Consider the following 12,971-nt stretch of genomic DNA (forward strand, 5'->3'; position numbering starts at 1 on the left):
CCAAGAGAATTAATGTGTGTATTGAGCACTTAAGCACTCTAATAGCGAAGATAGCTTCCTGAAACACGTGAAGGAAAATGATCAGACAAGAAACACGTGAAGGAAAATGATCAGACAAAGAAGCCAGAGAGAAAGGAACCTGGGTTCAACTGAAGCACCAGCCTGCTCCACTCAGAGAAGCACCCTTTGTGAGAACCAATGGGAAGGAGGCTGAGCTGTGGGAACCTATTCCCTATGAAGTCATGGCATAATTGGTGTTAAAAAAAAAAATGATAATAAAAGACCTCTGGACAGTACAAATGTTTCTGTTCATTGAGTAGAAGTGTGGTGTCCTCTCCCTCAAATAAATATTTAAAGCAAATTTTAATTGTATCCTAATTCACTATGTAATGTCTTTACTAGTCAAACTTAATGTATTTCTTGCTTAGATGTGACGTGGCTTATTGTGCAACAAATAACTGGTTAGAAAACAGCTAGATATTATTTATGAAATATTTGTACTGGTTTGAAGATAGTCCCTCTAAATCATCATGGAAGAAATAAAATAATTTCTAAAAAGAAAAAAAAAAAGAAAAATAGACAAAAGTAATGAAAGGGCATTTCACAGAAAAGAAAATACCAATGGCCAATGAATCTGTGAAAAGAAGTTCAATGTGGATAAATAAGTAAACTGTGATACATCCATACAATAGAATATTATGCAGGAGTAAAAAGAAGTAAGCAATCAAGCTATAAAAAGACATGGAGAAAACTTACAGGCATTTTTTTCACGGAAGAAAGCCAATCTGAAATGGCTCCATACTATATGATTTCAACTATATGACTACGATGGCTAATTCTATGTGTCAACTGGGCTAGGCCACAGTTTCTATATATTTGGTCAAACATTATTCTAGATGTTTATCTGAAGATTTTTGTTTTGTTTTGTTTTTTGTTTTTGAGACAGAGTCTCCCTCTGTTGCCCAGGCTGGAGTGCAGTGGTGTGATCTCTGCTCACTGCAACCTCTGCCTCTTGAGTTCAAGTGATTCTCCTGCCTCAGCCTCCCGACTAGCTGGGATTACAGGTGCCCACCAGCACGGCTAGATAATTTTTGTATTTTTAGTAGAAACGGGGTTTCACCCTGTTGGCCAGGCTGATTTTGAACTCCTGACCTCAAGTGATCTGCCCGCCTCGGCCTCGCAAATTGCTGGGATTACAGACGTGAACTACCATGCCTGGCCTCTGAAGGTATTTTTTAGGTACAGTTTAAGCCAGTCGACTTTGAGTAAAGCAGATCATCCTCCATGATAAGGGTGGACCTTAGCCAATCAGTTGAAAACCTTAATAGACAAAACACTGATCTCCCCTGTGGAAAAGGGAATTCTGCCAGCAGATTTCCTTCAGACTTAAACTGCAACTCTTTCCCGAGTCTCCAGCTTGCCATCCTACCCTGCAGATTGTGGGCTTGCCAGCCTCCACAATCATGTGAGCCAATTCCTTAAAATAAATCTCTCGCTCTCTCTTTCTCTCTCTCTGTCTACATCCTATTGCTTCTGTTTCTCTGGAGAACCTTGATGTACACAATGACATTCTTTAAAGGGCAAAACTGTGAAGGTAGTAAAAAGATCAGTGGTTGGCAAGGTTCCAGGGGGAGGGAGGGATGAACAGACAGAGCACACAGGATGTTTAGGGGAGTGAAACCATTCTGTGTGATACTATAATGGTAGAAACATGTCACTGTACATTTGTCAAAATCTATAGAATGTACAACACCAAGAGTGAACCCTAATGTTAACTATGGACTATGGTTGATAATGATGTATCAATGTTGGCTCATTGATTATAACAAATATCACACAACACAGATGTTGAGGGAGGCTGTGTGTGTGCTGTGGTGAGGGGGTTAACTCTGTACTTCCCACCCGGTTTTCTTGTGAGCCTAAAATTGCTCTAAAAATAAAGTCTCTTAATTTAAAAAAAAAATTGAAAAAAAAACCGTGCCTCTTTAAAAAGAAGAAATTATAAATTAAAACACAATGAGAATATAATTTTAGATCCACCGTATTGAGAAAAATAATTTTTAAAATACAAAATATTATTGAAGACATGGCACAAAAGGAAATTGTATATACTGCTGTTGGGAGTGTATATTGATATAATCACTTTAGAAAAGAGTTTGGCATTGTCTAGTAAAGTTGAAGCTGACTTCAGCTACAACCTAGCAATTCTACTTTTGAACACATATCCTAGAAAACAGGTTCTCAAAGTGTCACCTGACTAGTAGCATTAGAACCACCTGGGAACTTGCTAAAGATGGAATTATCAGACCCTACCCCAGACCTACTGAATTAGAAACTAGAGAAGTGGGCTTACCAATCTGTGTTTTAAGAAGCAGGCCAAGTGTGGTGGCTCATGCCTATAATCCCAGCACTTTGGGAGGCCAGGCAGGAGGATCACTTGAGTCCAGGAGTTTGATACCAGCCTGGGCAACATAGTGAGACCCTAGTGCTACAAAAATAACAATTTTTAAAAAATTAGCTGGGTGTGATGGTACATTTCTGTAGTCTCCATTACTTGGGAGGCCGAGGCAGGAGAATCACTTAAGTCCATGAGTTTGCATCAGTGAGCTATGATTATACTACTGCACTTCAGCCTGGGCAACAGAGTGAGATCCTGTCCTAAAAAAAAAAAAAAAAAAAAAAAAAAAGCTGTCTAGATGATTCAAATACATTAAAAAGATCTGAGAGCCACTATCTTAAAAGAAACTCTTGCACATGTGCTCCAGAAGACAAGTACAAGAATGTCCAGAGCAATATTGCTTGCAATGGCAAAAACTAGCAAAAAGACAAATGTTCATCAACAGAAGAAAGTATAAATAAATTATGGCATTTTTATACAACAGAATACAATATAGAAGTAAAAATAAATAAATAACAATGTCGTAGTTCATTTTGTGCTGCCATAACAGAGTATCTGAGACTAGGTCATTTATAAAGAACAGAAATTTATTTCCTACAATTATGGAGGCTGCAAAGTTCAAAATCAAGATGTCAGCATCTGGTGTCTGGTGAGGGCCTTCTTGCTGTGTCTTCACATAGTGGAAGGTGGAAGGGAAAAAGGGGACAAATTCTGTGTCCTTACATGGCAGAAGAGTAGAAGAAAGTGAACCTACACTGCAAGCCCTTTTTATAATGACATTATTCATAAGGGTGGAGTTCTCATGGCCTAAAACACCTCCCATTAGGCCTCACTTCCCAACATTGGGAGTTAAGTTTTCAACACATGAATTTTGGGGAGCACATTTAGACCACAGCAAACAGCTACAAGCATGAACATGGATGAATCTTTCAAAATAATTAAGATTAAAGCAACAAGATTACAGAAGAATACACAAATATAACTCAATTTATATAAAGTTGAAAACATACATAAGTAAATAATACATACTTAGGGATGAATATCTATGAAGTAAAATCATACAGGAGAGAAAGAATGATAAACACAAATTCATGGTTATTACCTCTGGGGAGAAAGAAAGAAGATGCCATTAGGTAATGGCACAAAGGGCCTTCTAAGGTGTTGGTAATATTATATTTTTTTTAAGCTGGATGGTAAATAAATAGGTATTCATTTTATTACTTTTCTTTAGAACTTATGTTTATATATACATAAGATTATATATTATGCTATACAATATACATTATTGGTTTAGGTGCATCAAATATTTCATAATTTAAAAGCTTAAAGCCTATTTCAATAATTATTTTCAATAAGTGGCTCAAGAAAATAATTTTGTTATTGCTCTTTTTTTAGGAGCTATGGAAAAATGAACTCCAACTTACATAAAATCTACTTTAATTTCCTCATTCCAGCATGGATGAGATCCACTTGCTGTATTGGTTTGGTATACAGTGTGCTGGAAAAAAACTTCCACGAATGGATTTACAGTATCCTGAAACACATAATAAACATTGACTAGATTTTGAAATACTGTATATAGTCGATAAAGATAGAGGCCTAGGAACTTACTTGGCAAATATATGGCTTAATTTTTCTAGTTTTTCAAATGACCATTATTTATTTATCTATTGAATAAACATCTATTGTGTCTATTCTATATCAGGTACTTTTCTAGGATCTAAAGATAAACAGAACTTTCTCTTAAGGATTTTAAAGTCTATCAGGGGAAAACATACAGGTAAACAAACAAGTGCAATGAAATATGAGAAATTAGAGAAATATCTTTAAGGTATGAAAATTATTCAGGAAAAGGAATTATTAACTTTTGGGGGGTGACAATAAGGAGAGTATCATTGTTTGAGTGTGTGCTTTGAAACTTTAAGTCGTAGTTCATTTGGACAATAACATGGATATGTGTCGAGGCCATTCCAGGCAAAGGAAACAACTAGTAGGGCCCTCGTGGAACAAGGAGTAGCATCATATGCAGGATAGAGAGAGATGAGGCTGATTGTAGGCGTGGGCCTGATGCCTGAAGATTTTGTAGCCATTTTAAGGAGCTTATACCTTATCATATAGACCCTGAGAGCAGGGAATGAAATGGTTAGAATTACATTTTATAAACACCACCTTTACTGTGTCATGGAAAATAAACTGGAAGCCAAAGAAAATATAGATGGAGAGATGAATTAAGAGTCAATTGTAATTCAAAATAAACATAATCAATATTGTACTTTATAGAAGTGTTAAATACTTATCTCATGTAAGATCTTATCCAAGGCTACTGATTTGATTGTTCCTTTATGTCTGAGGCAAGATATAGATGATTTCGAACAAGTAGGCATATCCAAGGCTCTTCAGGAAAAACAATATAGAGACATACACCTTAATTAGTTTTAATATTAGTTTTGGTAGGAGTGGGTGGGTTTTTCCTGTGCTTATGAAAATATATAAGTCAGTATCTATGGTTCTTACTGAGTTTGCTTTGAATTGTCTTATCATGTGTGGTTACAGCTAAACATTTGATAATTACTACTCTGGAAGTGCAACTCCTAAATACTGAACTATGGATTAGATCTGGTCTATGATAAAATATCCACAGGTATTCAGTAAAAGGGGAAGAAAGGGCAAGTTATTCATGATGGATGTCAATTAAAATATATATCGTGGATGGAAGATTACCCAGGTGCCAAGGCAAGAGACTGAAGGCACAAACTGTTGCAGTGTAATAAAGAAAATAGTTAGAATAAGAATAGTTACAATACAAATTAGATATAGAGATGATCATGGATATTATCAGTCATTAGTATAAACGTTATTAATCATTAGCTTTTAATATTACTCTTTGTTGTATTACTAACATAACCAAGGAATAACTGGCGGGTATAGGGTCAGGTGCTGAAGGGACATTGTGAGAAGTGACCTAGAAGGCAAGAGGTGAGCCCTCTGTCATGCCCGCATAAGGGCCACTTGAGGGCTCCTTGATCAAGCAGCAACGCCAGTGCCTGGGAAGGCACCTGTTACTTAGCAGACCACGAAAGGGAGTCTCATTTCCTTGGAGGAGTCAGGGAACACTCTGCTCCACCAGTTCTTGTGGGTGGCTGGATATTATGAAGGCCTGTTGCAGTCATCCGGAGGCCTAAACCCCTCCCTGTGGTGCTGTGCTTCAATGGTCAAGCTCCTTGTCCACTCTCATGCTCCTCCCGCACTCCTGGTTCCTCTCTGAAGTTCTTAGAAGATAGCAGTAGAAGAAATAGTGAAAGTCTTAAAGTCTTTGATCTTTCTTACAAGTGCCATAGAAGAAAATGCTGATGTATGCTGCCTTCCGTCTCTGCTTTGGCTACCTAAAAGGGAAGGGCCCCCTGTCCCATGATCACGTGACTTTCTTGACCTTATCAATCACTTGGATGACTCACCCTCCTTACCCTGCCCCCTTGTCTTGTGTGTAATATCAGTGCGCCCAGCCATTTGAGGCTACTACCAGTCTCCGCGTCTTGGTGGTAGTGGTCCCCCTGGCCCAGCTATTTTCTCTTCATCTCTTTGTCTTGTGTCTTTGTTTCTTATGATCTCTCATCTCTGCACATGGGGAGAACACCCACTAAGCCCCATAGGGCTAGACCATACTATATATATATATATACACACACACACTATATATATATATTACAAGTTATACTTTAAGAATACATCCTTCCTACGTTTTTGGTGTTACAATATTCTTTTTTTTTTTTTTTAACAGCAGGATGCTTATAGAAAATGGTGGGGATTTTATATGTCTTTATTTCACAAAACAGCCTTTGAAATATGCATTTGTTTTGAGCATATTTAATTCTTTTAGATGAACAAGACTGTAATTTGTAAGATACTGGCAAAACCTTTAAGAGATGTTAACTATAGATTAGTAGCCAGTAAGCAAAGCGTTTGTTTTTCATAGGAAGAATTCATGAGTTGTGATAGGCATAAATGTAAGCAAGCAGGGCACATGTATTGAACACAGACAGAGGGGAATGCCTAACATTCTTAAGACATTTGGGTACTAAATATTAGTAATACACAAATCATACTGACACTAAACATATGACACATTAAATATCCAGGATACACTAAATACACGTGGGCACTTAATATTCATGATGCTGTACTTTGCCCATCCACTGGTGATGACCACTCTGGCCCCATGTATCCTCTGCCCCCAAAACACAAATAAAACCCACTGGGGCACATACAATTTAGGTAGATGTTACCTAAAAATAGCAGGTCTAAAACACAGCAGGGTGCAACTGTAGCAATTCTGATTTTACACACCATTCCACATTTGCTTCACAGCTTTCCTGGGGGCATTTCCCAAAACAAAATTAGTGTCCCACTCATTTTCTCCAGCTTTCTGCTTCCAGTACTGAGAGAGTCAGTGGCATGGAATAGGGCAGTTGGCAGCAGAAGCTTCAGAATTTTCACAACAGGAAATAGAGACAAAGGCATTTACTTGATACAGTATAAGAAGGTGAGAATGCAGCCCATACCCTCAAAATATACATGTTAAAGTTACTCTGGGAATCTTGAACCTCAGAAAACTCTTAATACATGGCACTGACAGTAGGTTTGACTATGCAAATGAAGATTTCAATTTTCATTCATTTTATGTATGTGGAGCATTAACAACATGCAAAGGTTTACAAATAATACACATGGAGAATTATCACATTTAAGGTAGACCTTTTGCAACTCTAAAATTTGGGGCATATTGCCTTACCTATTAATTGTTGTTTTTCTGGTAGGAATATTATAGGCCCTCACTATTCGGACAAGAATCTTAATATCTCCATCAGAGATCGTCTGAGCTCTGACTTTTTTCCTTTCTTTCCTCTGAGGTTTTAACTTTCTCCGTGGTTCAACAAACTGACAAACTGCATCTGTCAATTGGCTAAAGAGTAAAAATTGATCATTAGCCTCGTTTGTTTTCTTGGTTTTAAAAGGTATCAGTCTTTTGAGTAATTGAAATGAGACCATTATTCTGAACCATATTCTCTGCATTATGGAGGGGAGACCAAATTGTCTTAAACTCAAGGAGAAATCTTTTTCTTAGCATAGGAAGGAAGAGATGCTATGTTCCCTCATGTTGAGAGAGACCGTGATTGCTCCGTGCCCTTTGGGTACATGGTCCAAACAGAGACGTGGACATGGAGAGGTAAAGCCATGAAACATGATGATCTTTTGGAAGATTATTCATTGTTCAGGAATCATTCTCTTGAAAGTGCCCAAATATTAACATTTTCTACATGGCTCTGAAACTAGAATTAGTTGTATATGCCGCCAACCTGGGCAACACAAATCCATAGAATTATAGTTTTATGTTCACACTCATTTTTCCCTCAAGGACTGAAAAGTAAAACACACTAGAGTTCAGCATCCTACATGAGTTAAAACCTTATTGATCATTCCGAGTCTGCATGTGTCCTCCAGGGAGTTTTCCCAGAGACGGCCCTGTTCCTACCCTTAGTTCACAGATAGAACAGTGTGAGAATTGAGTGACTTCACCAAACGCTCTCCCAGCTGCTGCCTGTGGATCTCAGCACCTTTGTCCAGCTGAGGATTCTCTGTTTTGCAAAGGGGAGATTACAGGCTTAGCATGGTGCTAGCAGCAACAACTTTTCCCATAGCAGTCTCAGGACAGGAAATCTTAGGGCAAAACTAATTTGGGACAAAGGTGTTTCTTGAATTTTTCTTTCTTGCCCTAAAACCTGTCTAAGGAGAGGGCAAAAAAACTGCCCCCAAATACTATATAATTGAAAATATATCACGTAGATATCCCAAAATGCAACTTTAAATTGACCAAATATTTTAAGTCATTGTATTTCACGTTATAATCGGAAACCGCATCTTCTGACATATGGCTTAATTAAAATAAAAATAGAGAACTTAGAGGATTTTAAAGAGATTATCTTAAAGGTTTATATTTCATACTTAATAGTCTTTAGCAATTACCTTGTAGACACAATTTCTTCATAATCAGTCACAATATCTGACAAGTTACATTTGCTAATTTTAACAATTCTCTTCATTATCAACCTTCTCACCTAAAAAAATTTTAGAATGTAATAAATAAATGTATTGTTTATATTTTAAGGTTAAGTATTTGCAATGCTACTGGTGCCACTATATTTTACTCCTAATTTTTGCAAGCAATGAATGGAGTGGGGGATTAGACAAGTGAAAATACTATTCTGTTTGCTGCCATTATTAAAGTCATTTCCAACTTTCACACTGTCACACCAAAGGTAGTTTATTTCTTTCCACTTTTTTGTCCTTCTACATCCAGTTCATCTCATCCTAAACTCTTTGCTCTCTTATTTTTTTTCCTCTAACTCACAGTGTATGTGGCCAGAACTAGTTTTCACCAAAGGAGACGATTGCCCTGTGAATCCACTTCTACAATAGCCACTAGTAATGGATATGAGTCTTGATCTACAAACACAAGGAAATGTGATCCCATTTCTGTATTTCCTTCAAGTCAATCCTATTCTGACTTTAAGACCTCATTCTGGCAAGAAAGTCAGTGCTTGAAGGAAGCCATCTCCTTGAGCTCTTCCTACTTGGAGAACCCACAGACCTTAGTTCCTCCAAGGACTCTGAACATCTCCTTTTTAGTCTGAGGAAATCCTTCCTTTTCTCCTTTTACCGTCTCTAGCTTTTCAGATACAAAACCAGACAGAGGCAGGTCTGGAGGCAATTTTCTGCTTTCTGTCCTGTCAAAGATCATTCTGGAGACAACGTAACCTAGACCCTAGTTATCTCCTTGAAGCAGGTAGGAAAATGGAGTGGTGAGAGATGAATGGGAAAAACATAACTAACTCCTAAAAATTATCCTGCCACACGGACAACAAATTGTTTCCCTTGAAGGTGAACAAGATCTCGGTGGCCCCTTCACTGGCCACCGTCGTCTCTCTCTTCTCCCACTCTCCCTTGGCACGATGCAGGCTGAGCTCCTGGCTGTTCCTCCCACAGGCCAGGTGTGCTTCTATGCTGAGTTTTCTATGCTGGTTCCATCGGCCTAGAAAGTTCTTTCCCTAAACTTCCATGGCTAGCTTCCTCGTCTCGTTTAGGTCTTTTGCAGAAGTGTTACCTTCTTACCAGATTCTTTGACTACTTCTATTTAAAATTGTGCCCCTGCTCACCCCAATGCCCCCCACCTCCGCCTCTGCCAGAACACCTGTTCCCTCTTCTTATTTTATTTTTCATAGCACCTTTCACTCTGTAACATACTAATAATGTGTCTCCCATTATCTGACTTATAGAATATATACTCAAGGAGCTCAGGAATTATAGTAGGTGCTCAATAAATATTTGTTGAATAAATTAATGAAATGGACAGATTGAAGAGATGTGCTACCCTCTTAGAGAAAACGTTTCAGTAAAAGTTTTATCTAGTAATATTTGAGACTACTGGGACCTCATTCTGTACTGCTGTAACCCTGGCCTCAGCCATCACTGACTCCAGTAACACAGTAGGAAATGTAATGCACATAACTCACCTTTCCATGAGTTCCTCCCATGGAAGGATTTAGGTACCTATGGCCCTAATAGGCCTCCAGGAGCAAACTTTTCCAGTATCTTTGATTATAGTAATTATCCCATAAAACTACCAAACCTGTAGTTTCATTTTATTTTACTTTTCAAACCTGTAGTTTTAAACTGTCCTCAGATAGCAAAGAAGTCTTCACAAGGAGTTAAAATCTAAATACAAAATGTTTGGAAAGTGCCTTTCCGGGATTCCTGTATGAAGTTCAAGCATCCTCAGATACTTGCTGTCTTGTGTCCTTCCTAACCGTCTGCTACCCTCCCTCCTTGGGTTTCTCCTTACATAAAAAAGAAGAAACAGGATAAGAAGGATATGTGTTCTATTTTCTTATAAGCAAGAACACTTCTTTACTTCCTGAGACCACAAACTCACTATTAAAGCACATCCCAACTTAAAAAATAGAGCAAGCTAGTAAAGAAGAAGTTAGAGAGTCAGGGATGAGTGGGAAAAACAGCTGCCAGTGAAAAAGGGGGCTGTCTCATGCCCGGGAGAGCTACAGCGGTTCACATTCCATCTCACAGTCATGGCGTACGAACTAGAAGAATATTTGCAGTTTGATCTCATTTGCTCCTCACATTGGATGTAAAGCAAAGCAAGCATTAATATTGTCCGTTTTTATAAAAAATAAAGTGGGACTCAGTGATCTGGTTACTTGCCGGTGACACACAGGGTAGTAAGAACAAGTCTTTAGAACACACCTGCCTGGGGGTCTACTAGCTATACATGGTTGTCTCTCACCTGTCCCCATGAGGGATCTGGAATGTATCTCTTAGATCTTTCTGTAGCTTTCCCTGCTTCTTTTCAAATTACCCTGCAAGGCTGCTCTGGTGCTCTACAGCAAAGAAGATGTAGGTGGGTGAGAGTCTACTTTTGTAGGAGTTGTAGAAACCACCTCAGCTCCCATCCTTTAATTCATTAATTTCTCAAACATTTATCAGCACTTTCTAAGTATAAGATACTATGCTAGGCACTAAGGAGCTGTAGATGTCGCCCCTGCACTAAGCTAACTAAGTCTAGTGGCGTGATGAGGGGTCGACAGAAATCAGGCATGAAATCCAGTGAAGGATTCCACTCAAACCTAGTTAAGGCTCTGCTAGAGTGTTTTGTATACGTTCACTATTTGCCTTTGTTTCAAAGCATATCTATTTTTCTGATACTGTCTGTGTGCCTCTGGTAGCTCCTTCATCCCTTCATCTCCTGAATTGCTATGGTCCATGACATCACGAGGCACCAGTAAATACAGGAGTTCTGGCAAAATGATGGGGTATCTCTCAAGGTGAACTTTTAGAGTCAAAGAAGAGATGAGAAGTCTTTATAATTTATGTTTAAACAGAAAAGTTTGGGATGTGCTTTAATAATGAGTTCACTGTCAATGAAGTAACCTAACTCTCATAAAGAGATCTGAAAAGAACAGAAAACTCCTCAGTGATCTGAAAGACGTGACGAGTGAGTGGACTCGTCTATCGGACTCTCTGGAAGGACTATAATACCATGGATCTAGCAGACAAGTTTTCACAAAAACAAATGCAAATATATTTCTGATGCTGTGTGGTTACCTTTTTCAGCAAATTGGCAGAATTAATCCTTTGTGCTGTAATAGAATTTACAACCGAAATGGATACCTCCTTCTCTTTCTGACTTTCATACTCCTAAATACAGAATTATTAGTTTCACTTCTTGAATGTAACAAAGAGTTTACGTATGACACATTGCAATAAATATCACTAGTCACTTCAGTCCATGTGTAAGGCACTGGAAACACTCTGAGACTGAAAGAAGAAAACATTTCTTCTAGATTCTCCCACTGAGGATGAGCTAAAAGCCAGTTTCTAACTATATTCTGTTTGGGTCTAGATTGAAGTCCATTCATCTTTTAAATTAGAGTAATGATTAAGAACATTTGTGACTGAGAAAATGATTTTTTAAAAAGTGAAGAGGATTGAGAAAAGATTCTTCATATATGCATTTGCCCTGTATCACTAAAAACAAAATAAGTGGTTAAGAGCATGGAGGCAGACAGTCCCAGGTTCAAGTTGGCCCTGGCATTTACTAACTGGTGTGGTTTGGAAAAGCTGATTAACTGCTCCAGACCCCAGTTTCCTCTTCAATAATAATAATAATACCTCTGTCATAAGATTGTTTGTGAGACTTAATTGAAACAATATATGTAAAGGGCCTGGCATATAGTAAGTAGTCAACGTGTGTTGACTATAATCAATAATTTTAATATGACATATATAGTCAGTATAAGATTATTTTTCAGGATACTTCATCTAAATAAAGTAAATTTGCATTTGTTATTTATGTATTTTCAGTATTATATATCCCCAAAGCACTTGGAAATGATTTTACATTATAGATATTATTAAAGACTATACAAAAATAATGAAGTAAATACTTTAGAATCTTCAGCCATGAAACAATGCATGCTCCATTATCTGAAGATAAGTTACTTGTCCTTCTAATTATCCATAAGAAATCCTGAAATTAATTCTTTTGCAAGTAAAACTTTTATTTAAGAAAATATTATATTGCCATTTCATACCACATTATTTACATTTTTTTTTTTTTTTTTGAGACGGAGTCTTACTCTGTTGCCCAGGCTGGAGTGCAGTGGTATGATCTCAATTCACTGCAACCTCTGCCTCCTGGGTTCAAGTGATTCTTCCGCCTCAGCCTCCCAAGTAGCTGGGATTACAGGTGTGTGCCGCCACACCTGGCTAATTTTTCTATTTTTAGTAGAGACGGGGTTTCACCATATTGGTCAGGCTGGTCTCGAACCCCTGACCTTGTGATCTGCCCACCTCAGCCTTCCCAAGGGTTGGGATTACAGGTCTGAGCCACCGTGCCCAGCCTCACATCACTTTATTTACTTTTAAAGTATTAAGTTGTAGGAGTTAACACAATACTCTGGATATTAATATTTTAATTTTATATATGTAGGGAATAACTTTTCTA

At 37.9% G+C, this 12,971-nt stretch overlaps 1 protein-coding gene across 1 annotated transcript in view; it reads right to left on the reverse strand.

The window, feature by feature from the left end:
• Positions 1-12,971, reverse strand: part of CC2D2B (coiled-coil and C2 domain containing 2B) — a 113,712-nt gene that overhangs the window by 34,849 nt on the left and 65,892 nt on the right. The window contains 5 exon segments of the mRNA XM_023206253.2: positions 3,823-3,932; positions 4,672-4,792; positions 7,188-7,358; positions 8,420-8,511; positions 11,570-11,662. Coding sequence (XP_023062021.2) covers positions 3,823-3,932; positions 4,672-4,792; positions 7,188-7,358; positions 8,420-8,511; positions 11,570-11,662 — 587 coding nt within the window.

The sequence above is a fragment of the Piliocolobus tephrosceles genome, chromosome 9, assembly GCF_002776525.5.
Source record: "Piliocolobus tephrosceles isolate RC106 chromosome 9, ASM277652v3, whole genome shotgun sequence".
Lineage (NCBI taxonomy): Eukaryota > Metazoa > Chordata > Mammalia > Primates > Cercopithecidae > Piliocolobus > Piliocolobus tephrosceles.